Source organism: Phyllostomus discolor, chromosome Y (genome assembly GCF_004126475.2).
Source record: "Phyllostomus discolor isolate MPI-MPIP mPhyDis1 chromosome Y, mPhyDis1.pri.v3, whole genome shotgun sequence".
In the NCBI taxonomy this organism is placed as follows: Eukaryota; Metazoa; Chordata; class Mammalia; order Chiroptera; family Phyllostomidae; genus Phyllostomus; species Phyllostomus discolor.
The window spans coordinates 448,062-475,752 of NC_050199.1; the positions used below are offsets into that span (position 1 = coordinate 448,062).

The 27,691-nt window shown below is 58.2% G+C and overlaps 1 protein-coding gene and 1 long non-coding RNA gene across 2 annotated transcripts; both read left to right on the forward strand.

Annotated features, from left to right (window-relative positions):
- The first annotated feature begins 572 nt into the window (after window positions 1-572).
- LOC114489876 (granulocyte-macrophage colony-stimulating factor receptor subunit alpha-like) lies at window positions 573-15,801 on the forward strand. Its single transcript, XM_036017244.1, has 7 exons — window positions 573-648; window positions 2,381-2,523; window positions 7,917-8,160; window positions 8,296-8,425; window positions 8,947-9,131; window positions 12,950-13,083; window positions 15,514-15,801. The coding sequence occupies exons 1-7, from the start codon at window positions 573-575 to the stop codon at window positions 15,799-15,801; spliced, it is 1,200 nt and encodes a 399-aa protein (XP_035873137.1).
- A 1,114-nt stretch (window positions 15,802-16,915) lies between these two features.
- LOC118498604 lies at window positions 16,916-19,748 on the forward strand. Its single transcript, XR_004901096.1, has 3 exons — window positions 16,916-17,051; window positions 18,242-18,344; window positions 19,655-19,748. It is a non-coding gene; the product is annotated as an uncharacterized LOC118498604 (long non-coding RNA).
- Window positions 19,749-27,691: the final 7,943 nt, after the last annotated feature.

Consider the following 27,691-nt stretch of genomic DNA (forward strand, 5'->3'; position numbering starts at 1 on the left):
GAGCTCCCAGTGCGCCTGGCCTGTCAGTGGCTTCTCCCAAGTGGCCGCCCCACCTCACAAGGCTGCCTTCCCCTTAGCTTCTGCAGCACAGCCTGCCCCCAGCTCCTCCAGGCCACACTCCTCGCCACAAGGATACAGATGCCAGTGACCTGCCTAGGCCATAGTTTTTCCCCCTGGTATGATGCCTGGATCTTTGTGAGGACCCAAAAAATGACAGACTTGGACTGAGACAGAGGTGCCTCATAGTACAAAGTGGCTGCTGTGGCCCTGCACCCTCATCACATCTCCCTTCTTTTTTCCCCACTGGCGGCCTCCCTGCTCCCACTCTTCAGCTGCCACATACAAGAAGGTCAGCTGGAACTCTGGGGTTCTGAGCGCATGGGGGAGAGGAGTGTGTAGCAGCGGTGGCCAGGGATGCGGGGCTAGGGGCAGACACACAGGGTAGGAGCCCGAAGAGCCCTGTAACCATCTGGGGGCGTGCTGAGCAGTGGGAGCCCTGCCTCCCTTGCAATTTGATCTCTTACCGAGGGTGTTTCTTCTCTGCACCTGCAGGTCCAGCTGGGGGCGCCGGGATGGCGTTCTTGTTGGGCTTGGCCAGCCTCCTCGTGGTGCCGCTGAGCTCAGCGCGCTGTGCGGACCCCCTCCCGGGTAGGTGCAGGCAAGTTCTCCGGGCACCTGAACGGGGACTACGTGCGGTGACCCGCGATCCCTTCCCTGTGCAAATCCCTCCAGACGGAGATACCTTACCCTCCCTCCTGAAGAATCCAGAGACCCCAAACCGCCAACGCAGCGGGGGTGTCAGACCTGCCGCCCGGACTGGGGGGCCGTTAGGAAACACAGTCTCCCGCCCACGTGGGAAAAGCTGCCCACCGAGGCAGCGGAGGGAGAAACCCGCCTCCGTGTGGGCGGAGCGCGCAGCCACGGCCCGGCTCCCCAGGTTGTAACCGCGCATGCCCAGCGGTGGGCGCGCGGTGGGGGCGGCTGAAGTCAGACGCTTTTCGTCGCAGGAGATGGGCGTCCTGGGATCCCCCGACAGGTGCTCCCTGCACCTGCCCACAGGTGCTCCCTGCACCTGCCCACAGGGGCGTCGAGCCATTTGAAACAGTCGTATCCATTCCGAAAGGACGCAGAGAGAAACTCTGAGAAAAGAGAGAAGGTGGGGACAGTCTCGTCCCAAATTTTCCACGGGAAGCATTAAACATCTTTTTTTTTTAAGTATTTGTGATTTGACCCTCAGTTTTGTCTACCTTTTAATTTCATTTTTCAGTTAGAGTCGATGTTCCATATTACGGTGTGTTAGTTTCGGGCAGCACACAGAATACAGGCTGCACATTGGTGTACAAAGTGCACCCCCCCACCCCCCATACATCCAGCACCCACCTGGCTCCAGCCATAGTCGTAACTGTATTTGCCTTTGAAAACCCTTTTGTGGCCCACACCCTCCTCCACCCGGGACCCCAGCTCACAGGGGACGAATGCCCGGGAGGGAACCTGCCCACTTAACAGCAGGCCTCGGGGGAAGTGGGTGTCGGGGAACCAAAGGTACACACCTCCCCAATAAAATACGTCCTGGGGGTGTGGCATACAGCTACTACAGTGACTCCAGCGAATACAGTACAGTGACCATGTCGCACTGCGTGTTTAAAACGTGCTAAGACAGTAGATGTTCAAAATCCTCATCCTCAGGAAAAAAAAAAAAAGATTATGCAACTCTGTGAGGCGACGGATGTTACTAGACTCCGGGACCGCTTCTGCACACAGGTGTATACACCCCTCCCACACACACACACACACACACACACATCCATCGAACCAAGATGTGATGCATCTGACACGGATGCAATGTTGCATGACCATGATGTCTCCGTTAAAAAGTGTAAAGAGAAGTCTCAGTGTGCATTTATCTATGCATCGCAATGTATAGGCTGAATAAACGTAACCTCACCCCCCCCACACACACACACACAAAAAAATACCAAGTGAGCCCAGTAATAGCTCACTTCATATCCCCACCAACGACACACAGCCAGTTCCAACTTCTCCACACGGGGCCCAAGACTTTATTTCCCATTTGTTACAATGGTTGTCATCAGAGCTAGCATCCTGGGGGTGAAGAGGCACCTCACCGAGGTATTCTTTGCCTTCTCTGCTTACAAGTGCTTTTGAGAACCTTCCATGTGTTTATAAATTGCTGAATTGCTCACTTGAACATGGGCCATGGTGTCTTCTCACAACGTGGCCTCGATAAAGAAAACACCAACAAAAAAAACATAACAATCCATCCCTGGGGCTTTGAAATGCCCCCCTTCTGCTGTCATGACGTGCCCTGAGGGGTGTCTTACTCTAAAAGCATTTTGTTCTGTTCTGTTTTGATTTGCAGCTGAGGAAAACGAATCTCCGGTTATAAACCTGAAGCTAGATCCCTGGAAAAAACTGTTAACCTGGAGTTACCAGACAAACGTCACGGAGCAGGAATGCCAAATCGACACCCCGCCCAGCTCCTCCACCAGGCAGATCCCTGAGGTGAGTTCTCGGCAATCCCGCCTAACTAGCGGCTTTGCTCCTCGTAAATCTTGAATCTCCCTGAAATGCTTCTTGGGTCCTCTCCCTGGTCCCAATTCCCCCCTAGTGTGGCTCTTGTAGAAGAGGAAAAAAAAAACATTTCGTCTGTCTGCTAGGCTCTGTGACAGGGGCCTGCACATTCAATGGGGGGAAAAAAGAGAGAGAAATGAGCACAAAGACACCCTTTTTGTGCCTGTGTTTAATGTTTGCGTAGGGAAAGAAGTTAAACATGTAAAGGCGTGGATGGACTCGGTAGCTCCTGGATGGGAGGTTTTAGCAAAGGGTAATAACACGGGGGGGGAGAGACAGGTGAGGAAGAGCAGATGGGGGCTCTGGGGCTGATCATCTGGTGGATGGGACCCAGACAGCTCCCCCCCCCCACCCCGAGGTCGCTGCGAGTGGGCTGAGGAAGCAGGTACCATGTGAGGGAGGGGCCAGGATTTCCTTCCTGCTCCGGATGTGCTGGATAAAAGTGGTCCAACAACAAAAAAAAATAGCCATTGAAGAATAGTGCTCCTTGGAGTCTCGTGAGACATTTTAGCATCTTTTTATGACGCTTCCTCCCCAAAGGGACGCCTTTGGAACTTTTCTTGGAAGGAAGGCAGGTCTGGAAACTTGTTAGAAGTGGTATGGCCCATGGCCTTCAACGACGAGGGCCGTGGACACCTGTGGTGCCGACAGGTGTCTTTTTATGCGTCCATGATTTGGATTCATTGATGAGTTCTCTCTCTTTTCATCGATGAAAGAATTCCAGGAGACCCCCCTTGAGGCTTCTGTGTCCTGCTACAGATCTACAGCTGCCCACCCCCATGGGAAATATTGGAAACATCCGAATTCCACTGCTTCCCCCACCATTGGCAAATGTTACATTGTTGCTGGCTACTCAGGTCTAAGGTGGCTGAGTGTGTGCCCTAATGCTTTTTCCTGTCTGCTCGGGAAAGGATACAGTGTAGCAATTTTTAACCTGTGTTGCCGCTGGGTCCAGTGTTGCAAGTAATGTAGACAGGATGGGGAGGCTCTGGGAGGAAGCCGGTAGGCTGCGTGCCAAGACCGTTACATTGTATACAAAGGCCTTGAGCTTCTGGGAGTTTGGTGTTCAAGGCAGATGCTGAAATCACCCAAAGCTACTGACTGCCGGCTGCACTGCCTTGGCTTGTGGCTTTGTTTTGGTTTTGTTTTGGGGCTTTTTTTTTTTTTTTACATTTTATTTACTTATTTTAGAGAGCAGAAAGGAAGGAGAAAGAGAGGAAGAGAAACACAAATGTGTGGTTGCCTCTTGCGCGCCCCCTACTGGGGACCTGGCCCGTCACCCAGGCACGTGCCCTGACTGGGAATCGAACCAGCGACCCCTTGTTTTGCAGGCTGGCAGGCAATCCACTGAGCCACAGCAGCCAGGACTATTGTCCCCCACGGCCCCCCCACCCCTGGATTTGGCACATACACAATATATGTTGTTGCCACCGAGGTGTCCGTTGGTTTGGAAGAAATCTGAATGCATATCAGAACTCCCGTCACCAGGCTCCTATCTGGTGGAGGAGGGAGAGGCCCCCGTAGTGAGTGTCCACCCCCTTGGCTGCCCTTTGTCACCGTAACCTGAGATTTCCGCGACAGGATATTGTGTGAGGCTTGGGGACGGCGGGGGGGCTGGTGACAATGTCCAAGTCACTCACAGGGCAACACCACATTTTGAATGTCCATGATGCCACCCAGCTGCACACTTCCCCCAGGGGACAATGGCCAACTTGACGCTCTCATCGACCACAGTAAAACCATTAATTTTTTTTCCCCGAAATATCCAAGCGCAGAACAAAGTACAAGTACATAAAACCTCCTGCCGGAGAGGCAGACCGTGTTAACATAGAATAAGCAGGAAACCAGGGTGTGACGGGTGCATCGGGCGCGGCCCGAAGCAGACACAGCGAAACAGAAACCGTCTCCTCTTCCCGACGGTCAGGGGGCCGCAGCCTTTTGCGCGCACGTGATGGCCTCGATGGAAAGTTCAAGTACAACAAGCCCCTTCCCAGACGCGCGGGATGTGCGGCTGCGAGACAAACTCTCACAGAAGCGGGCAGGCAGGAGCCAGTCCCCTTTGCTCAGGGGACTTCCCGCCCCCCTAAGGACGCATTCGTGGGGTGCATGACTGCCCGGAGTCTCCCCAGCTTTTAAGGCGATAGACTAGCTTCTCGGGAAGACCACGCCGCTGTCGCCCCGCCCGTTTCCTAGCGGAAATGCAGGGGAAGAAGGCGGGCAGGTCCTTGCCGCCCTGGAAACAGGGACAATTTAATGTCCTGCGTTGGAACTGGACGCAGCTTCCGACGCACGGCTGACGCGGGTTGCGCAGTCCTCCCCAGGCACGCGCCTGCCTCTCTCTCTCTCTCACCTTCTTTGAAAACTCTTCCACCCCCAAAACTCAGCAGCGGTTCCCCTCAGCGGCCTCTGTGGGTGGTTCAAGGCCCCCCCCCCCCCCCCCAGCGAACGGGCGGATTAGTGCGCAAACCCTACGTTTCCCTGCCGGGCCGTTCCAAGGCATGCTTGGTCACCTGGGTAGCTGCCACCGTTGCTGGGGCAGCAGCTGCCTCTGAGGTCTGCCTCCTCTCTCGCCCCTGCCTTGTTTCAAAATGTTTGTGGTGGTTTTTTTTTTTTTGTTCGTCTTAGAATTTTCAAACTATTGTTTTTGCTTTGTTTTCTTTTGGTTTGGTTTGTTTGTTTTTCTGGACCACATTCTTTCTGCGATAAGGGGTTTCTCTAGAAATAGCAACTGTTCTGTTTCTAGCGATAGGAGAAAAAATGTCTTCTTTGAGTCCAGGGCAGAATCACTTTGTACATATTCTAGTCTGAGTCCGTTTATCCGCTTTGAAAGGGACACACCCCTCTGCTAGAGGCACAGGGGGGTCTGATTTTTCGGCTGCCCCCCTGGCTGCCTCCAGAACCCTGTCCCAGATGGTCAACCGGAGAGCAGCCAGACCCCTGAGTGCAGGCCACGCGGATTCTCTCTGCGTCCCCAGGACGACGGGTCCCCTGCTGGCCCTACACCAAGGGGTCTGATGCGGCCCATTCCACAGACATCCCCGAGCGCGTATAGAAAAAATACAATCAGCAACAAAACCTCCTCGCAACCCGGAAAACCCTCTCCCAAGCTGCAAGGCGAAGAACACAGACTCAGTTGTTACTTTAGCGGGCGGGGCCTTTGGAAATACACGGACACCACCGAGAGGAGAGCGCGCGGAGGTCGGTTGGGGTGACCCCGGTGGCCACGGAGCCTCGGGCCGTGGAGCGCAGAAGCCCCCTAGTGGTGCCGGTGAGGAAAAACACCCTGGCTCACGCTGTCCGGTGCGCTGCGCAGGGGCCTGCAAATTAGACCTGCAAGAGATGGAAAAACGGCGGAAACGGTGTACAGATTTCACACGGTGCTAAAAATTTGACCTGGAGCGCAGAGGCGTGGTAGAAAGAAGAGGGGCTATTACACGAACACCGGACGTACCGTTTTTAACAAGGGGCTGTGTGGGAAGACGGGGGGGTGCCCGTTGTCTCTGGCTAAAACGTGTCTCTACCCCGACGGGGGGGGGGGGTGGTGGCATTCTGCCCCCTGCCCTTTGCCCCGGGGAGAGGGGGGGTCTGGAGCAGATGTAGGCAGCTGACTGCAAGTGGGGGGTGTCCCTGTGGCTGGTGAGGGGTGCCTATGTTTTTGTTTTTGTTTTTGTTTTTGTTTTTGCTCTGCTGGAAGTGAGCACACAATTAAGGAAACTCCCCACTGTTCATCAAGCCCTGCAAAAGCATTTGCAAATGCTTTTTGCAAATTGCAATTTTTGCACATTGCAAAAGCATTTGTTGAGCCTCCTGGCTCTGAGGAGAGGGTGCCATCTGCTTCCTGTTTCCTGACCCCGGGCTCCGCAGGTGGTGGGGGTCAGCGTTCCCATTCTGCACATGGTCCTGCCGCGGTCTCTCTGTGCATTTCCCTGTCCCCACGAGACACTGTGTGCATCACGGGCATTTGACTGAGAGACGGCCGAGGCGAACAGGAAGGTTGAACCTGTGCTGTACCTGAGTGGGGGCACCCCACTCACTGCTTCCCGCTTCTCGGGGTAAAGCTGCCGGGGTCTTTATGACCAAAAAGGTGGGGGGGGGGCTGTACCAGGAGGAGGCAGGTGACAGCCACGGCAGGGCTACCTCTCTCCGGGACATCGGCAAGGGAGGTGGCTTGGGGCCTCCCGGGGTCGCCGTTCAGAGATGAGCCCGCCCCAGCTGAGTTGGGGGGCCAGGCAGAGGCTGGGCGTTTGTCCTTACACCGTGTGCACGCAGGTCAACTCGGGCACCTGGTGGGAGTGGGGAGGGCGGGGCGGGGCGGGGAGAAGGCAGGTGAGCTCCAGGCAGCCCATACCTCCACAGCGCTGGCTCCGCTGGGGGGTCGTCGTGCGGGGACACTGGGGGAGCGAGCAGAGGTGCTCGGGGGTGCAGCTGCCGTAGGCAGAACACCCCCTGCCCCACGGGATCCCAGGGCTGATGCCCGGGAACCCCAAGGGGATGTGGCCAGCAGGTGGCGCCTCTCAGGTCAGAGGGGGTGAGGGGGGGAAGGCCGAGCTGGCCCCTGTCAGGTGCTGTCCCGGGGGCCTGCACACCAAACGGACGGAGGCTGATGGAGAAGCGAGAACGCATACAATTTTCTGCTCCCCTTTTCATTGTTTATATCGTAACAAAATATCTAATCTATATTTATATATAAATAGGTATAATTTTATTGTATATATTTATATATAAGGCACAGATAAATACATATAATTTTGTTGTATATATTTATATATAAGACACAGATAAATACATATAATTTATTTTATATTATTTTAATCAATGTATTTTATTTATTCATTCAATAAAAGTTAATAAGTAAAACAACATATTTTTAAAAATATATCATTTTAAATATATTTTAAAATATTCTATAATAGATTATTTTTAATCTATCTATTTTAAATATAATACATTATAAATAATAGGGTTTTAAATAGATTTTAAAATAATAATTATATTTAAAATATATTATCTTAAAATACATGTATATTATTTTATAAATATATTTGTTTAAAATAAATAGAATCTATTTTAAAATAGATTTTAATAAATATACTTCATTTATTTAGTTAAATGAATACAATAACATATATTTAAACTATTATATATTATTTAATATGTTTTAAATATAATATATATTTAAAATATATTATTTTATTCATATTGTTTAAAGTAATACGTATTTTATTGCTGCATATGTAATAAAAATATACGCGCAATTGTTAATGACGTTCAAGTTGCCATCAAAGGCACACGGAGGCCCTCCTACAAAACTCGTGAGGACCCAGAGTCCCCGCGGGTCCCGCCACGCCCCCGGGGTGGCGGGGGGTCCCGGGCCGGAACCAGGTCCGCGGGAGCGCACGGCGCGCGGACGGCACCCCTGCCCCTCACCCTGCCTCTCGCAGCCCGGAGACCAGGACGAGTACTCCTGCCACTTTCCCAACGCGGTGCTGCACCGGGGCGCCAACCTGACCGTGCACGGGACCGCGGACGGCGCCGCCTTCCGCTGCGCGCTGCACTTCCACAACGCAGGTGAGGGCGCCTCGCTGCAATCCCCGCCGCCTGGTCCAGCAGCGCGCGCGCGCGGCGGTGACCTCTCCGCGCGGAGGGACCGCGGATGCTGGGGTGGGGGAGCGCCCTCGCTGATGCGCTCCGTTGTCCTCCCAGGCCGGGAAGGGTCCGGGGCGGTGAACTTCTCCTGCGTCATCTACAACGTGCAGCTCCTCAACTGCAGCTGGGCGCCCGGCCCCGCCGCGCCCGCCGATGTCCAGTACCAGCTGCACTGCTGGGCGTGCCGGTGAGCCGGGAGGGCCTGCCCCAGCGTCTGCCACCTGTCCGGGCCGCCCCCCCCAACTCACAAAAGCCTCTGGCTGGTACCCTCAACCCAGGGCTCTTGCTTCCAGGGCCTGACATGTCCAAAGGGCAAAGGGAGAGAGAAAGAACAAACACCAAAGGGGAAAAGGGGTGCCACTCAGCTTCCGCTCTGTCCTGCCTGCAAAAGGCTGCTTCTTCGGTCCTCGCGGGTCGTGGAAGTTGGCGGCGCGCCCGAGGAGGGAGCTGCGAAGGGGTGTCTCCACCCCGCTGTCTGAGAAGGTGGCGTTTCTTCCTGCTTTGGCCAGCAATTTGCAATAACCTGGCACGTAGATCCCCTTAGGTGTCCATGCGTATTCAGGGACGAAATTCCCTTCCCTTTTCTTGTCCCTTTTTCGGGTTTTTTTTTTTTTTTTCCGGGGCTGGGGGCGGAGGTGAGGGGTGCCGCGTCTGCAACAAGGCCGCCCGCTCTGCCTCCCCCCCCCCCCCGTGTTTCGGACATTCCAGGGGCGAGGAAGAAATCGAGTGCCCCCACTACATGCTGGACGGCGCGGGGACGCGCGTGGGCTGCCATTTCGGCGCCCTCCCAGAGCCGCAGCTGACCGACAAGTACATTTTCCTGCTGAACGGGACCAGCCCGGAGGCGGGGGTGCGGTTCGTGGATTTCCCGCCGTTCAGAGCCATTCAAATGGGTAAGCAGGTTTCCCTCCGCCACGCGCCACCTCCCCACCCCGCGGCGGAGGCATCTTCTGCCCCTGCGCGCGGTTGGTGCCAGCACCTTGCCGGGGCGCAGGCCGGCCTCGGCGGCATCCTGGGGTCGAGAACCACGGCCTGGAACACACGCGGAACGGGAGGTGGGGTGCTCACACCTGCGCCGGCGCGGTGGGCATCAGGACAGGTGCATGCATGCCACTGCCGTGCGTGAAAGAGCTTCCCGTGCGGCCGCAAGAGCGTTGCGATGTGGGTGGCGGCGGTGTTCTAGAAGCTTCCTAAAACACCGAGGGAGCAAATGCGAAGTCGTCACGTCTAGGGAAAACACAAGGATGGTGGTTCTCCGGCCACAGCGTGTCCGTCAGGGGGTCCACCTATCAGTCCGTTCTATGTGTGTGTGTGCGTTGGAAGGCACCCTCCTGGATATGCGGCTGCTGCATTCGCCTTGAACTTGGGGCCCAGGGCTCTGTCCCTTAAACCTTCACAAAGCTTACCAGACGCCCGTCTTCTTGGAGGCGCACCACAGTTGCCCTGTGCTCTGGGAGTGCAGGGGAAGGAGAAAACTTTTCCCTCCCCCCTGAGGTTCTCAGACCGGGGGGGGGGGGGGGGGGGGGGGGGGGGGTGGAAGCAGCTCACACATGCTACGTGAAAAACATAGGTTTTAGCCCTGGCTGGCGTAGCTCAGTGGATGGAGCGCGGGCTGCGAACCAAAGCATCACAGGTTCCATTCCCAGTCAGGGCACATGTCTGGGTTGCAGGCCAGGTTCCCAGCAGCCGCACATGGATGTTTCTCTCTCTCTCTCTCTCTCTCTCTCTTTCTCCCTCCCTTCCCTCTCTAAAAATAAATGGATAGAATCTTTTTTAAAAAGTCTTTAATAAAAAAACATAGGTTTTAAATGGGATTTCTACTTTTTACATGCCTGGGACTGCTTTATGGAAATAAAATGACCCCCCCTAAAAAAAAGCATTTTGATAAAAGCACTTATCTACTATTTTAACAGAGAACAAGAAATGGGGGTGGGTGTGAGCGGAAAACCACAGTAAGTCTGGGCATCCAGAAGTGGTCCATACCTGGGGTTTCCGGTGGGACGTAGGGATTATTTTAATAAGGTCCTTTGGGCCGATTTATCTTTTTCACCCCTTAGGAAAGAGTCTGTTTTTTAAAGTGTTTAAAATATATTTTATGGACTATGCTGTCACAGTTGTCCCATTTATTTTTCTCCCCTTGATTCCCCTCCACCCTGTACCCACCCTCCCACCATCCCCACCAACGTTAGTTCATGTCCATGGGTCGTACATGTGAGTTCTGGGGCTTCTCCCATTTCCCGTATTATCCTTAACCTCCCCCTGTCTGTTGTGTACCTGCCATTTGTGCTGCTTATTCCCTGTACCTTTCCCCCCCATTCTCCCCCCTCCCCCTCCTCACTGAGAACCCTCCAGGTGATCTCCATTTCTGTGGTTCTGTCCCTGTTCTAGCTGTTTGCTTCATTTGTTTTTGGTTTTAGGTTCAGTTGTTGATAGTTGTGGGTTTGTTGTCATGTCACTGTTCCTATTTCCGATCTTCTTTTTCTTAGATAAGTCCCTTTAACATTTCATATAACAAGGGCTTGGTGATGAGGAACTCCTTGAACTTGACCTTATCTGGGAAGCACTTGATCTGCCCTTCCATTCTGAATGATACCTTTGCTGGATAGAGCAATGGTCTGGGATGGAGGTCCTTGCCTTTCATGACTTGGAATACTTCTTTCCAGCCCCTTCTTGCCTGCAAGGTCTCTCTTGAGAAATCAGCTGACAATCTGAAGGGAACTCCTTCGTAGGTGACTGCCCCCTTATCTCTTGCTGCTTCTAGGATTCTCTCCTTCACTTTAATCTTGGCTAATGTAATGATGATGTGTCTTGGTGTGTTCCTCCTTGGGTCCAACTTCTTTGGGACTCTCTGAGCTTCCTGGACTTCCTGGAAGTCTATTTCCTTTGCCAGATTAGGGAAGTTCTCCTTTATTATTTGTTCAAATAAGTTTTCAACTTCTTGGCCTTCCTCTTCTCCTTTTGCACCCCTATGATTCAGATGTTGAAACATTTAAAGTTGTCCTAGAGGTTCCTAAGCCTCTCCTCATTTTTTTGAATGCTTGTTTCTTCAATGCTTCCTTCTGGTCCAAACCATTGATGTGAGTCCTGGTTTCCTTCCCATCACTATTGGTTCCCTGTGCATTTTCCTTCAGTTTTCCCTCTATTTTGTGACCACACTCAACCATTTCTGTGAGCATCCTGATGACCAGTGTTTTGAACTCGGCATCTGACAGGTTGGCTGCCTCCTCATCATTTCGTTCTACTCTTTGAGCTTTGATCTGTTCTTTCATTTGGGCCCTATTTCTTCATCTCGGCATGCTGGTTACATATAAGGGGGGGGCTTAGGTTTTCAACAGGGCAGGGCAACCCACACAGCTGTGTCGTGGTGGTGGGGGGGTCTGAGAGGGAACAATGGTGCTTGCTCCACTTTCTGTTGGATATCAGTCCCTTGCCCCACTCCCCACAAGCAAACTGGGCCCTTCTGGTGCTGATTCCCAGGTGGGTGGGTTTGTGTATGTCCTAGGACCCTGTGGGTCTCTCCAGTGAACTCTCCTGTGAGGCTGGGAGTCTCTCCCACCACCACAACCCCCACAGTCAGCAGTTTGAGGCTTTATTTCTTGGTGCTAGGACCCTGGGTTGCGAGGTCTGTCTCGCTCCCCAGTTGTTCCTCCTGGTTTATCCACATGCGAATGTGGGACTACCCACTCTGCCAGGCACCACCTTGCCCAGTCCACCAGCTGCCGCCTTGCCATGAGTCCTGTCCGCCTGGCTGCCTGTCTCCGCCCCTCCTACCCGTCTGGGTGAATGTTTCTTCTTTCACTCCTTGGTTGTTGGGCTTCCATACAGTTCGATTTTCTGGCGGTTCTGATTGGTTTTTGTTTTTAAATTTGCCATCGTCCCTCTCTTGGCTGTGCGAGGAGGCACAGCATATCTACCTATACTTCCACCTTGGCGGGAAGGTATGCCGATGTATCTTGGTGCCCCCTTCCCACCCTTGTGATGGCTGTGAGTCTTGCCCGGAGTCATGGCCTGGGGGTGACCAAGGAGATTTAGTGAGCAGGCGGAGTGGCTGGTGTCAAATCCGTGAATACACAAGATTATTGGTGAACTCATAAGAAAGGCACCACCCGCTCCATGCGTCATTGGGGACCCTCCAAATTTGCGCTTTGGCAAGGGTGTGTCAGAGTTTTATTTGCATGCCTGGCTGAATAAACACATTTTCTGGAAGCTCTCCTTCTGGCAGAAGCCCCATCTGTGTGGTGTTTGCTTGCAGACTGACCATCTGGTGCATGGATTGGGGGGGTGGTGTTCCTTAGCTGGGCACTTGGAGGAGCTCAGGATGACAAGAAGTCAGCCCCTTTGGTGGGCTTGGCATAGGGGCTGGCTGAGCGGACCCCTGAGGTTGTTGGTGAAGAGACGAGAGGAGGAAAAGGAGGAGGCTCTCACCTGTTGGCATCTCCAGGTGCTGCTCCAGCCACTGGGAGACACGGAGGCTGTGGCGGGGTGCAAGGGGGGGTCTGGCCTGCAGGGGTTCCTCACACCACAAAGCGGACTCCCCGAGGGGCTCAGCTGACCTTAACGTCTTGCTCCCCAAGACAGCGGTCTTCCCCTTTTGTGCAAGAAACGTAAAGCAGGACCAGGGACCCGTCAGACGCACGCCCCAGGATGTCTCGTCCCCTGGACGCGCGTATCCGTCGTTGATACGTCGTTTGTGGCATCCGCTTTTTCCTAGAGAAGCTGAACCCCCCCGCCAACCTGACCGTGGACTACAACGGGTCCCACCACATCGTCCAGTGGGACAACCCCGAGATGCGGTTTGACCTCCCCAGGAGCAGCCTGTGCTATGAAGTGGACGTCCAAGTGGCGGTGAGGGCCAGGGCCGTGGGCCGGGGAGGGTCCTCCCTCGCTCCCGTCTGGGGTTGTGTCCTCACTGACGGGATCTCCCGGCCACTCTACTACGTTGTTCTGCTGAGCCCGGCACCCTCTCTGTGCCCTCCAAGTGTCACCTGCTACTTTCTGGCAAAGCTCAGCTACTTCTTTCTCTTCTCCTTCTTGAGCTTCTGGGGTGTGAGCTCGGAAACCACCTCTGGTCCACAAATTCTACCGTCTGGCGCTCACGTTGATGCCTGTAGCGCACGGAGAGAGAACGCCTCTGTTTGGTGGGAGGCTGAGGCCCCGTGCGGCTCCTCTGTGGGCAGAGATCCGGTTGCGCCCGCGCCATTTGTCCCAAAGGTTGTTACCTTTTGGCCTGGAGTGCTCTGGGCGGCCTCATCCACCACCATCCGGCCGCCCACGCGGGGTCCATTCTGGGCTCTCTCTTTGATTCTGTCCGTCTGTGTGTGTATCTGTCTGGGCCCCGTTTGGAGTCCCGTCGCTTTGCAGTGCCCGTGGAGGTCAGGAAGTGTGAGGACTTCAAGGGCGAAGACGGTGTCGGTTGCTCAGGGGTCTGGGCCCCTACACGTGAATTTTGGGGAGAGTGGGGGCAATTGTGCCAAACTAACAAGCAAACAAACAAACAAACAGCCATTGTAATTTTGAAAGAGAGGGCACTGCATCTGGGCAGCAGCTGCGCAATATGGTCATCTCAGCCGGACCAAGTCTTCTGACCCCGGAATGCAGGCCGTGTTTCTACACATTCCAGTTTCCTTGCATCCTCTGTGCAATGTGTCACAGTCGTCAATGTACCACTGTCCTCCTTCTCCTGTCAAATGCACTTGGGAGTTGTTCGCTCTTTTGGACGGTGGTACGGTTGTGTCCCTGATGAATGCACACTCTTCCCAGAGGTCTGGCTTGTTCTGGGTTTGAAGTCTGGGCCCTGGACGTGGCCTGCCCACACCGGTGACCTCATGCATGTCAGGACACTTGGAGGCAACCTCAGCCAGGTAGAAAGATCACAGGTGACTTTGGATGAACACAGGTGACCTCATGCATGTCAGGACACTTGGAGGCAACCTCAGCCAGGTAGAAAGATCACAGGTGGCTTTAGATGAACACAGGTGACCTCATGCATGTTAGGACACTCGGAGGCAACCTCAGCCAGGTAGAAAAAAATCACAGGTGACTTTAGATGAGAGACCTCAGCAGGTGGCTTCACACAGGTGAGCCTCCTTGGTTCTGCGGGCACGCACCTGCTCCCAGGCTGGCCCAGGTGTCCCCACACATCGGCCCCATCTCTGTGAGGAACCACAGATTCGGGGGAACCCTGTGCAGCCAGAACTGTAACCATAAAGGACAAGCGAGGGGTCAGCCCCCACGCCCAGCCAGGCGTGCCTTCTGCAGAGTGCCTGGCACAGGCACCGTGTGCACACACACACACCCTGAGGGATGGCTCAGGGCCCGAGACACTCACGGCACACGGCACACCTCAGCGCCCACTGAGACACCTAATGCCCCTGCACACTCTCCATTCGCTGTCGCTCGTGAGGCCCCCGGGGGCAGGTCCACGCAGCGGCCGGAGCTTGGTTCAGAGCAAGGGCATTGCCTGTTCGGTGCAAACGCACCTCCCCTACCCTGTTAGGTCCTGCACCCGGGGGCGTGCAACTTAAAACCAACAGTTGGCAGATGAGTGAGCGTGAGCCAAAAGGGCAAAGTTTATTTCTGCGCGTTTGGCAGCTCACACAACCACGGGGTCCTCGAACGGCTAACGTCAGGGGCTTATCCACTCGCCTTCGTGGGAGAGAGGGAGGGGAGGGGATACGTTTCTATGGGAGGAAAGCACGTATTTTTTAAAAAGATTTTATTATTTATTTTTAGAGAGGGAAGGGAGGTAGAAAGAGAGAGAGAGAGAGACATCCATGTGCGGTTGCTGGGGGCCGTGGCCTGCCACCCAGGCACGTGCCCTGGCTGGGAATCGAACCTGCGACACTTTGGTTCGCAGCTTGCGCTCCATCCACTGAGCTACACCAGCCAGGGCGTATTTTTTTTTTTAAGCAAGGACAAGTGAGAGGCAAGAAAATGGGGTATATGTTTGTGTGTGCAGGGAATGACTGACCTTTTTTCTGACTTCCTGTGGCCATAAAACTCCCCAGGAGATGCAATTTGGGGTAGATTCCCTCTACCCCCGGGAGGGAAGGGACCCCACAGGAGGAATTCACGAGGCCTCCTTCCCCTGTGTTTCCCGCTGTCAGCCGGATAAGGGAAGCTCCCCCCAAAACCTCTTGCTGCCTCTGCTGAATCCGTAATAGTTTCAGCTATGAAGATTGTTTGTGCCAGTTCTGGGGTTCTGGGGAGGCTGTGCTGGAATCCAATGTTGCAAACGCAGCCTCTCACCGTATCTCCCCTCATCTGCTTCCCCAGGGCACCTCGTCCCAGGAAGACCCCGTAAGTATCTGTTTTCTTCTGTGTGACGTCCACGCCGTGGCCATCAGCCCTCACAGCCCAGCCCTCCCTACTCGGGTCCCTCGGCCCGGCTGCGGGGGTCCAGCCAGCCCCTCCGGGCTCACGGGAGTTCGGGTTTGGAGGGAGAAGCTGTGTTCTTCACGCTGCTGGCTCACGCGGCCCCCCCAGAATTTCCGGTTTGAGTTGCGGTGCACCCCAAATGCACGCCCGCCTGGCTCCTCAGGGTGGGACCTGATCTGGACATAGGGCCTTTGCAAGTGGGATGAGTGGAGGAGCTGAGAGGAGGGCGTCCTGGGTCAGGGTGGCCCTGCGTGCAATGACAGTGTCCTGAGAAGGGACAGCAGAGGAGACGCAGACACGGAGGAGAAGCCACGAGGAGATGGAGGCAGAGACGGGAGAGACGCAGCCACCAGCCCCTGGAGCTGGCAGAGGGGGGAAGGACCCTCCCTGCAGCCTGTGGAGGGAGCACAGCCCCCTGCTGGGTGCTCCCTGGCTCATCACCTGGGACCCTACGGGTGTCCCCTGCCCTGTGCACCGGACTCAGTGTGGTCGGCTGGTGTCACCCAACCATCACACACGACTCTCCATAGCCCAGGGTGCTCCGTCTCCCAGTCCATCTCCCTGGTGTGGCCAGCAGCTGTCTGTGTTCATGGCCACCCTCGGGCAGCTGCCCAGGGGGCCGTCGTGAGCAGGGCGGGAGGCAAGGCCTGGGACCGGCTGTGTCTGAACAGAGCCGCTGAGAGAAGCCACCGTCTGGGACCACACACAGCGCAGGGGCCAGACAAAGACTCTCAGTTCTCGGAGCTGAGAGGAGCAGCCTGCAGCGTGCCCACGGCGTTCAGGGCTCCGCAGACCGTGGTCAGTGTCCACCCCCCTGACCGGGCTTTGGAGACACATCTCAAGCTGTAGAAGGCCAGGAATTCTGTCTGTCTGTCCTGCTCGGCCCCACCCCCTCCAGACTGGGCCAAACCTCCGAGGATGCTGGGTAGAGTCACTATGAGACATGCAAGTGATGACTCCGGCTTCCGCTGTGCCGCCGAAACGGTGCCGGCACGGCTCTCGTCCCCTTTCTGTGTAACCGGACCCGCTGTGATGGCGCAGGGGACCAGCCCTGATGTGGACCCAACAGCGGGGAGGGGGCTGTGAGACCCAGGCATGCAGGGGGCCCCTCACGGCCCTCCCCTTGGGGCCCGCGACAGGGCCCACAGGAGGCAGGAGAGATGGCGGGGGCAGGTCTGGGTGCAGCAAGGCCGTCAGGGGTCCTGCAGGGCGTGGCTGTCTTGCTCTGGCTCCTGCCTCCTCCCCGTTCGGGTTCCTCGCCCCTGCTGGTCGCTGCAGGCTTGCTTTTTTTCTCTGGAAGGTGTCCCAGTATGGACAGGAGAAGAACGTGTACCTGGTGCCCTACGCGGCCGTGAGAGGCGGGCGCTCGGTCCGCCTGAGGGGGAGGACGCTGCCCAGCGCCGTGTGGAGCGAGTGGAGCACCACGCTGCCTTTCGGTGAGAGTCTCCCCCCCCCCCCCCGGCTGGGTGCCGCGTCCCTCCCGTCCTCTGTCCCGGAGACCGGGCGTCCGAGGTCACCCAGGGGTCCCGGGGCCGCTGTGCTCCCTCCACAGGCTCCAGGGAGGGTCCCTCCCGCCTCTTCCGGCTCCGGGGGGCTCCAGGCCATGCTTGCGGCCTCTCTCTGTACAAACACACCCTCCGCAGCCTGCCCTGCACCCCCCTCCTATGTTTGTGGGGTCCCCCAACAATGAGGTCCCTCCCGGACTCAGCCACAGGGGCACAAGCCTGTCTTTCTCACTTTGGCGTCTGCCTCGCTGGGACGTGTCTCCAAGGCCCCAGCTGCCTGCTGCCCCCAGCTGCAGGCGCCAGGCCCAGGGGCCGGCTGTACGGCTCCCCTCCCTCAGGCCTCCCTGCTCTGTGGGTGCTGCGGGGTGCCCCATCCTGCCCTCCCCCTCTGGGGCAGCAGGCGGGGCTGTCACAAAGGGGGTGGCCTGCAGTGCAGCAGTCCCCATTTGACAGAAGTACAAAGGGTGCACCGTGGCTCCCTGTCCCTTGGGATCCGTTCAGGGGCCGACGGAGCATGAGTTCTGTGTAGACACCTGCTGGAGGCAAAAAAAAAAAAGCTGCCCAGACTACTGCCCTCAGAACACCCTGCTCAACAAAACAAACCCCCCACACCCACCCAAGAGGAGCTGTCCGATCCACATGGGAGCCTCCTTCCTTCTAGGCAACAGCTTCAGGGGTCAAGAAGTGGTCCAAGCTACACACACACACACCCTGTCCCAGCCTTCACATTTCACAGTTACACATTCATTCCTTTGGCTATGTCAATGCAGTGTTGAAAGTAAACACCCGCCACTGAGAAGGCAAGCGTCCCATGGGGTTGTGCCCTCATGGAAATGTGTCCAGTGAGCTCTGTCTGGTCAGCAGGGCGTGGGGACAACAGGGACTTAGTGAGGCGGGGTGGACGCAGCATTCAAAGGACAGATTCGTTACTACCTGTGTTCCCAGCTCCCTCGGGTCCCGGCGCCTGGAAGTCCTGTCCGCCTGGGTCCAGGCCTGCTTCCCCCCCGACCAGAATCTCGCCCCACCGTCTGATCCCTCGGTGGGGAGAGGGGGCTGAGGGGCCGACCCCCAGGTCTGGTGCCCTCTGACCGCCTGCTCCTCTCTCCGCCGCCCCCCAGCAGGCCACCCGGAGCCGGAGGTCAGCGGCACCGCCGTGGCCCTGGTGGGGCTGCTGGTGGGGGCGGTGGTTTTACTCGTGTCCATCCTGACGTTCCTCTGTACAAGGTGAGCCTCACCACCACCCCCCTCCCCCACCCTGCCCCGGTGCCGACAACGCGAAACCACGGCGCCCCCTGGACGGAGGTGCGCACACAGAAGGACCCACATGACGCAGAGTGAGCAGAGCAGGGGGAGTCCCGAGACAGGAAGCCGCCGTGCAGGGCCGAGAGCTAGCAGAGGGGAACCGGTAGGGGGCGTCCCCCCACACGCCCCCGCTGGCCCTCCCCCGGGACCGAGGTCCGAAGACTCTCCCCCCCACCCCCTGCGTGCCAGGGGTGGCGCAATTTTGGAAATACTCACTTGTAAACAGCAGTATGAACAGAGCCCCGGGATTAGGGACACCGTACCTCCTGCACCCGGGGATTCCGTGCGGACCACCCTCCCCGCGTGAGCGTCTGAGACGCGAAGAAGCAGGAAATGACCGGAAAGGTGCGGGCCGGAGCCGCCGGCCCCGAGGACCTGCCTCGACCTCGGATGCCTCCGCCCTGTGGGCGTTAACACGGGACACAGTGACCTCTGCTTGCTTGCGGGGCCGAAAGCCACCGTGTGTCCCACACAGCTGCCTGCAAAGGGGACGGGGAAGCAGACGGGGTGACGCCTGGATGGAAGAGCCCAGGACTGAGCATGAAACACGCTGTCGGAGAATCAGCGTCACGATGCCGTGTCCTCTGCACCCACAGCCACGCCCCCCTGCTGGGGGCGTCCCTGTCCCCTCCCCTTTCTCCCACATAAGTGCCACCCCTCTGTCTGCTCCTGGGGACACTACACGGCCTCCGGCCTGAGTCAGCGCTCCCGCGGAGCCATTGCCATGGACCTCAGTAAAAGCTGCGTCCCGTCACCGCGAAAAGCCTCCCACTCAGGGGTGGACACGCTACTTTGTACGTGGGGGAAAGCTGTGACGGAGGCCAGGATTTTTCACGAAGACGTGACGCCAGGAGTCTCTGCACAGAATGATCCGTGTCCCGAAGACGGTTCTGAGCTCCCAGCGCTAGACAGGGACCGTCCCCCGCCCCCCCGCCCCGCGCCCCCCCAGAACCGTGTCCGCACCATGGTCCTGCCCGATGCTCTGAGCCCCCTGCAAAGCCGGGACAGTGCTCAGCCTGTCCTTACTCACGGCAGCCACCAGGGGGCGGCAGGCAGTTCCTGTGGCCCCCAGCAGGGGTCGCTGTCCCAGGGGGCGGCCCGGGGTTGTGCCGAGTCCACTTGCTCGGGCGATGAGGCCCCAGGACGCCCGGCCAGTGTGCGCAGTCGGGGTTGTCCGCCCTGCGCCCGGCTGCCAGCACGGGAGGCCGCCACGCGCCCTCTTTCCTCGGCAGGTGGCCCCTGAGGCGGACGCTCTTCCCACCGGTGCCGCAGGTGAAGCCGGAGCTGGTGGGCAGCCTCGCACCCTCGCCCAAGGTAAGCGCGCCCTTCCCCCGCGGTGAGCATGCACGGACCCCCTCTCTGTCCCTGAGGATGGGCCTGCTCTGGGCGTATCCCCCACACACGGAACCCACACCATGGGACCGTGGGTGTCTGGCGTCTCTCACGGGGCATCTGTGCTCCAGGCCCGCCCACGCTGCAGCCCGAGTCACAGCCTCGCTCCTGTTCCCGGCTGCGTAATATTCCACCGCGTGCAGTGTGCGCTCTGCTGGGCCCTGGGGCTGCTGGGAAGGCTGCTCCTTCTCCGGTTTCGGGACAGGCGACCCAGGGACGCCAGCTGGTGGCCTCTGCCATGCTGTGTCCTCTCTTAGATCCTCTGGGCCGGGGACCACCAGCTGCCGAGCTCCCCGGACCCCGAGGACATTGTGGCTGTGGAGGAAATGCTGCCCTGTGTGAGCGGACCGGCAGCACCCGCAACCCTCGGGCCCAGCCCCGCCCCGCCCAAGCTCTGAAGACACCCGTTCCGCACGCCCTCCCCTCCACATGCAAAACTTCTGACTTGAGTCCAAAGCCCCTCCCCCGCCCCCCGCCCCTGGGATCCCGGCCACCTCGTGGTCTTTTCTACCCGCTTGCCCGCACCCCGCCCAACCCCTGGGTCCTGCGCGCCCCCCCACCACCCCCGCGGGAGGTGGCCCCGCCAATGGCTCTGAAGCCATTCACCAGGTGGCAGGTGATTCGGCTCCCATTTGGAAACGGAGACACCCCTGGACACCCGCCCCCACCCCCACTACGGCGAAGCTCCCAGCGATAGGCTATGCAGACCGTGGGCACACCTGAGGGGCCGTTTCGGAGCAGTTTTCCCCGGGGGGGTGTGAGAAACGTCAGTTGCAGCTCGGCCACCTGTGGGCGGGGCAAGGGGGGCAGAGGGCGGTGGGCGGGGCGAGAGGGCAGAGGGCGGGGCTGGGATGGAGAGAGCTCCCTGGGGCTCTGCGCTGTGTCACTCAAACGCATCTCGGCCCCCCGAGGAGTCCTGTTGCTGCTGTTCGGGTGGAAGGTGCAGCCCTTTCTGACGCAAAAGCTTCAGTGCAGGTTTGGGGGGTGAAAGGGGCTGCTGTCCCCCACCTGCGTGGGCGCCACGCTGCCCACCGGCTGTCCGCCTATGTGGCTAGACGCTGCATCCGCCACAGAGAACGTGAAATAAAGCCAAGAGCATGTGTCACGGGACTGGTGGGTGCGAACTGTGTGCGCTGGTTTCCGAAAGCTCGCCACCGTGCTGCATGCTGTCACCTGCGGGTTTCTCACAGCTGGTCCCTCCCAGACGGTCCAGCACGCCGCCCAGGGGCGGACAGCCCTGTGCCCGCGGAGGTGGGCTCCGCACGGTTGCAGAAATGCCCCCGTGTGTGTGGACAGACCGGTGTGGACAGCACGGTGCAGGGGCACCGGGGGTGGGAAAGGGGGTGTTGTTGTGTGTTTGCCTGTAGGGACCCAGTCGCAGTGTCGCTGCCGCACGATGGGAACGTGTGTGGTGCAGCAGGAGGGGTGAGGTGGCGTGTGTGTGCATGTATGTGGACACATGCAGGCGTTAATGGAGGTGCATGGGTGTGTGAGTGATGGGGTGCATGTCTGTGGCATGTGATCATGGGTGTGCATGTGTGTTTACAGACACACACACATGAGAGTGTGACACCGGGAGGTCCAGCAGGCTCATCCTCCGACTGCAGGGAGCTTTTAGCCTTCCGTGTTGATGTGTGTGACTGTTTAAAAAGCCGGTTTCAGCCCTGGCTGGCTTAGCTCAGTGGATGGAGCTCGGGCTGTGAACCAAAGCATCGCAGGTTCGATTCCCAGTCAGGGCACATGCCTGGGTGGCAGACCACGGCCCCCAGCAACCGCATGCTGATGCTTCTCTCTCTCTCTCTCTTTCTCCCTCCCTTCCCCATCCAAAAAAGATAAATAAATAAAAATTTTTTAAAAAGCCGGTTGCTACAGGGAAATAAGCTCATGCACGTGACAGAAAAATCAGGTGTGCCTGGGGTGCACACGTGGGCCACTCCCTGGGGCCGCACGGAGGACCCCAGGCTATGAAAGAGGTTTCCTCACGAGAGCGCCTCTCCCCTGGAGACAGGTGGCAGCATCCGCCGTCCACACGGAGAAACTCGTGGTGCAGGTTTATTACCACCAGTGACACGTGGCAATCTCACAGTGGGGGCCAGCCACCAGCACTGTCTCACTCCAGCACATGCTCATCACCCAAAACAGACCCTGTCCCCATGAGTACTCACCCCACTCCCTCTCCCAGCCCCCGACGACCACTGACCCCCGCTCCGTCCCTGCAGACAGGCCTGCTCTGGGTGTATCCCACACACACGGAGTCCACACCACAGGACCGTGGGTGTCTGGCGCCTCTCATGGAGCCTCCTGTGTTCCAGGTGCCTCCATGCTGCAGCCCGAGTCAGAGCCTTGCTCCTGTTCTTGGCTGCGTAATATTCCACGGTGTGCATGGCTGGTCCCCATTCTGTGCATCCATTTATATGTATTCTCTCTCTCTCACACACACACACACACACACACACACACTTCCATCTCCCTCTGTCTGTCTCTGAGACACCTTTGACCATGAGCAAAGTCATGGGGGAAAAGGATGTCAAAAAGCCCCCTGAGGTGGCAGATCTCAAGCACCCCCAAATTCTCTGAACAGATGACAGACAACCATCTCCCTCCGTTTCCTGATGTCTCGTGGTTTGCATTTTCGGTCGGGGCTGAATTTATCGGGGTGGCGTCGGTAGCTAAGGCTACCTGGCACAGAACTCAGGGGCACAGTCTGTCACGGGGTGGGGGGCGGGGGTGGGGACCAGGGCGAAAGCTGAGCTACAGCTACGCTGATTTGGGGACAGCCCTACCTGCTGTCGCTCCCGACACCCACACGCTGTACGTACACGTGGAAGGGGCTTCGCCCACCCAAAGAACAAGACAGAGCCCTGGCTGGCGTAGCTCCGTGGATGGAGCTCAGGCTGCAAACCAAAGCATCGCAGGTTCGATTCCCAGTCAGGGCCCATGCCTGGGTTGCAGGCCACGGCCCCCAGCAACCACACATGGATGTCTCTCTCTCTCTCTCCCTCCCTTCCCTGTCTAAAAATAAGTAAATAAAATCTTAAAAAAAAAAAAAAGACCATGTTCCCACCGGGCCACCCTGCGGGGGCCACTCGACCCGACCGCTCTGGGTGACAAAGCAACTGACGTTTCACAAGAGGCCGCGGCCGCTGATAAGGAAGATTTTTACTTCCAGCCGCGGTCGCTCTCGGGTGGGGCGGAGCCGAGATAAAGGGCGGCACCCATCTTTCGAAACACTTTCCGAGCAGCGCGCAAGGTGTGTTTTCTGGGAAGGGGATGCCCTTATCGCGGGCGCCTGCTGGGCTTGGGTCCGAGGACAGGCCCGTGTCACAATCCCCCTGCCCCTGCACAACCACGGTGACTGCCGCCGCCGCCGGTGACCACCGGGTGGGGCGCCCGCCGCCAGAGGGCGCTCCAGGTGCCGCAGGTTCGGTGGCGGAAACGCGTGGGCGAGGAAGGTGAGTGTCTCCTGGAAACAGGCGTGACGGCTTTGTGCGTGGGTATAACCCCCCGTGGGGGTCTCTGATCGGCGGGCGTGGGTTTCAAGTCCACATCGGAGGAACCTGGGAAGTCGGTCCCAGGCTGTGTGGGTGGCTGGCAGGTTCGGAAACCGGCAGGCGCACACCTGTGAGCTTGGGTTGGGGACCCGCGCTCGGCTCCTGGAGGCCAAACGCAGGAGGGGGGGTGAGGGGGGACAGGGCTCAGTGGGGAGCGTGGGGAGAAGAAAAAGGCAAAATGTGATTATTATATGAGGGTCCAGGAGCAGCTGAAATGACAGACCACAAGCCAGACAGCTCAAATGATGTAAATTCATGCTCCCATGTCCTGGAGACCAGGCGTCTGAGGTCACCCAGGGTCCCGGGGCTGTGCTCCCTCCACAGGCTCCGGGGAGGGTCCCTCCCGCCTCTTCCAGCTCCAGGGCCTCTGGGTATCCCAGAGCTGGTGGCTGAGTCCCTCCCATCTCTGCCTCCATCTCCACGTGGCTTCTCCTCCGGGTCTGTGTCTCCTCTTCTGTCCCTTCTCAGGACACTGTCACTGGACGCAGGGCCACCCGGACCCAGGACGGCCTCCTCTCAGATCCTCCACCAAGTCCCATCTGCAAAGACCCTGTTTCCACAAGGCCCCATTCCCAGGCTTTCAGGGAGATGAATTTGGGGGCCGCTGCTGTCCCCCACAGGCACTGAAAGTGGCAGGAAGGGCCCACAGCCCCCCAACAGTTGCTGGTGAAGAGCTAACGCGTGGTTTTACAGCCTGGGGCAGCTCTGGGTGGGCCGGTCTGCTGGGTGCCTGCAGACTGCAGAAGGCACCTGTCAATCACATTGATGGACACCCCCCAGAGCCAGTGCCTGGGAGTGTTTGACCCAGCAGCACACTCCTCCTGAGGTCAGGGGCAGGCAGAGTGGTGCAGCGTCTGTTTTGGGATCTGGGGGACTTCTCCAGGGAAGCCACTGTCTTGGGGACCCCCACCGGAGAGGGAAGGCCATGGAGGCCCCACCTTTCTGACCCAAGGGGCAGGGCAGCTGCTACCTAGCCCTGGAGACCCCAGGGGACCCCAGGGACAGGCATGGCGGAGTCTCGGCTCCGACAGCCTGCAGGCATCTGAGACATTGTCATGCCCACACGCTGTTTTTCTTTTCTTTCTTTTTTTTTTTTTTAGATTTTATTTATATTTATTTTTAGAGAGGGAAGGGAGGGAGAAAGAGAGAGAGAGAAACATCCATGTGCGGTTGCTGGGGGCCGTGGCCTGCAACCCAGGCATGCGCTCTGACTGGGAATCGAACCTGCGATGCTTTGGTTCGTAGCCTGCACTCCATCCACTGAGCTACGCCAGCCAGGGCTCTGTTTTTGAATGATCATAATACACCACACGGACCTGCTCTAAAACCCGTGTCTGTGAGGCCCACGCTGACCCACAGCCATTCAGTGACCACGTCTTTGCTGACGGGGGGCGGGGGGGGTCACGACTCAGTCCCCACGACTCCTCGGGTGGGTGTCCACAGGACACGCAGCGCACACTCGCCCCGGGAGAACGGCGTGAGGACGGGACAGTGAGCATCTCTCGGGCTCCCTCATGGCCGCCTGCACCTGGGCTCTGGACTTGGTTCTGAGTTCTGGGGCCTCGCTGTCTAGGTTCCTCGCCATGCCCAGGGCTCCTCAGGGCTGCCCGGCTACTTGAGGAGGAAGGCTTCCCCGGCCCTGGCCTGCTGGCTGAGCCCCCGAGAGGGCCCATCTGCACCGCCTGCTGGGGTCTGTCGTCGCGGGTGCACCTTGCTGAGCCCTGTGGTGGCTCCCCCCAGCCAGCCCAGGTGGCCGGCCCCGGGCAGGCCCACCCCCCTTTCCCAGTTCCCACTTTCTGTTCCTCTGTCCCCCGGGTGCACCGCCCTGCCCCGCCGGGGCGACACATTTCACTCCCAGTGTGGGCTCCTTGACCCCCTCCCCCGGGCTGTCCACTCCCACCACCTTCCGTTCTCCGGTGCGCGGTCACCTCTGTGTGTCTGGGGGACGGTGCGGGTCACTGGGCAGCAGGCGGGCGGGAAGCAGGTGTGGGCGAGAGCCAGGTGTGTGGAGCGGAAGGGGCAGCCTCCCAGATCCCAAAGGAGGAGGTTGGCACTAGGAGGGCCCCGCCCGCCCATTCCTGTCTCCCTGGAGCAGGCATGGCCAGGACTCAGAACTCACAGCCTCCTCGGGCTGGGGTGTCCCCAGGGCCACCCCGTGGGGACTGGCCCTGCTCATCCCAGAGCTGCAGGTCCAGGGCCCCAGGGTCCTCGCTGCCGGCACTGGGCGAAGTTTTCCCCTGGGGTGCCAGCCTCCCCGGGGGGGGGGGGGGGCAGGGCCCAGGGCCTTCTCCTCCAGCCGGACAGCCGCCCACAATGCAAACACAGATGTGTGCTCCTTGTGGTCTGTGTTTTGGCCTTTCGGAGGGAGAAAAGAAAGAGAAAAGACAGAAAAGAGGGAAGGAAGGAAGGAAGGAGAAAAGAAGAAGGTCAAAAGACAAAAGACAAAAAAAAAAACAGAAAGAAACAAAGAGAAAGGAAAAGGCAGTGTAACTGAGACACAGAGAATAAAATCAAAGAAAATAATGAGAAAGACACAAACAAAAGAGATAAACAAAACACGAGAGAGAGAGAGAGAAGTAGAAAGAGAAACAGAGAACAGAGGAAGAAACAAAAAAAAGAAGAAAGGGAGAGAACAAGAAGACACAGAAGATGCACAGAGAAAGAAGGAAGGAGAGAAAAGGGAAAGAGGAAAAGAAAAAAGAAAAGAAAAAGAGAGAAACAGAAAAACAGAGACAGGAAGAAAAACAGAACACGCAAGGAAGCAAAGACACAGGCACAGAGAAAACAGAAAAAGACCCCCCCCCCACACAAAAAAAAAACAAGGAAAGGGAGAACAAGGGGGCGGACTGGAGCCCCCCACCCCACGGTGGCTGCGTGGGCAGGGGTCCGGCTCAGGGGGACGGCCCTCAGGTCTCAGCAGCCCCGTGAACCCCCCCCCCCCTGCCTCACCCACACTGACCCCCCACCGTGCACCCCAACCTCCCGTCCCTATGCTGTGGGTCCCTGCACACTGTGAGGGGTCACGGCACTCCTGCACCCCGAGTTTCAGAATTGCCTGAATGCTCGCCAAGATGGGCATGAACCCCCCATCCCCCCACCATGGTGGGGTGAGGGGCAGGGGTCCTGGCCCCACCCTTTGGGGGAGGGCGGTTTTTGTCCCAACCTGGGGCTGTGCAGCCACCCAGACCCAAGACCCATGCATGGGGTGCCCTGAGCCAGCCACAGCTCATCCCCATAACCTGGGGGGGCTCCAACCCACAGGGACTCCCCCTCCCCCCATCCTGGAGACCCAGCATCTGGGGTCCAGGAGTCCCCGGGCCCCTCTCACATCCACCTCTTCCAGCCCCTGCAGGGAGGTCTCTGTCTCCCCAGGCCGCAGCACCTGGAGACCCCGTGTTCCCGTGGGGGGGGGGGGGCGCGCACCCCAACGTCAGGACGGCCGTGGCAGCCGTGTCTGCAGAATCATTCTCGTCCTGAGGTTCCGGGCAGATGCAGATGGACAAATGGAGAGGGGGCACCCTTCAACCCAGGAGCCGGCATTTGGGAGAGGGCTTCCCAGGAAAGCTGGGGAGGGGGTGGAAGAGGGGGAGGGGGGTTGAGCCGGGCAGCGAGGGCCCGAGGGAGGACCGGAGGCACACAGGCCCACAGGGGTTTTCCTGAGTGGAGCCAACAGCAGCCAGAAAGGAAAAGCCGGCGCAATCCCGCGGCGGTTGCGTGCAACCCAAGAAACCGCTTGGGCAGCGACAGACGGACCAGGGACCCTCGGGGTCATCGCCGCGTCCACCTCCCCCCTCCCCACCAGCCCCGACCTGAGGGCACACACGCGCGACCCTTTCCCGGGGGACACCCGCTCCCCCCTCCCGGCTCTGTCAGCGCCTGCAGGAAGTTGCTCAAGGCCATCGGTACCCGGGGGAGCCGGCCCTGGCCTCCGGGTGCCGGCAAAGAGGAACCTTCGATAACAGAAACGCACGGTTCTTGTCATCCTGCCGAACCCCAGATTCAGAGAAAGAGAGAGAGAGAGAGAGAGAGACTCGGGCTTCCTGGACTCGATCCCCACCCCCACCCCCACCCCCACCCCCACCCCATCGGGCGGCCCCGCCCGGTGGCTATAAAAAGCTGAATGGGGGGAAACGTACTGACTTGGGTTTCTCCTCAGTTCCTGCCGCCGGACAGCGGCACAATGCCAGAGGGCAGGGCGTGACCAGGACGGGCCCCCTCCCCAGCCCGCAGGCCACCGGCCGGCCGGGAGCGGGGTCTCTCCCACGCGGGGCTTGGCTCTGCATCATCCCAGGTAAGGTGGGGAGGTACAGAGGCTGGGGTGCCAGG

Excerpts from the sequence above, each read along its gene's own strand:
- LOC114489876 (XM_036017244.1), top strand. The coding sequence starts at position 573 with ATGGCGTTCTTGTTGGGCTTGGCCAGCCTCCTCGTGGTGCCGCTGAGC. Across the intron at positions 8,161-8,295 it reads GCTGCACTTCCACAACGCAG|GCCGGGAAGGGTCCGGGGCG; the intron begins GTGAGGGCGCCT and ends TTGTCCTCCCAG. Across the intron at positions 8,426-8,946 it reads CTGCACTGCTGGGCGTGCCG|GGGCGAGGAAGAAATCGAGT; the intron begins GTGAGCCGGGAG and ends CGGACATTCCAG.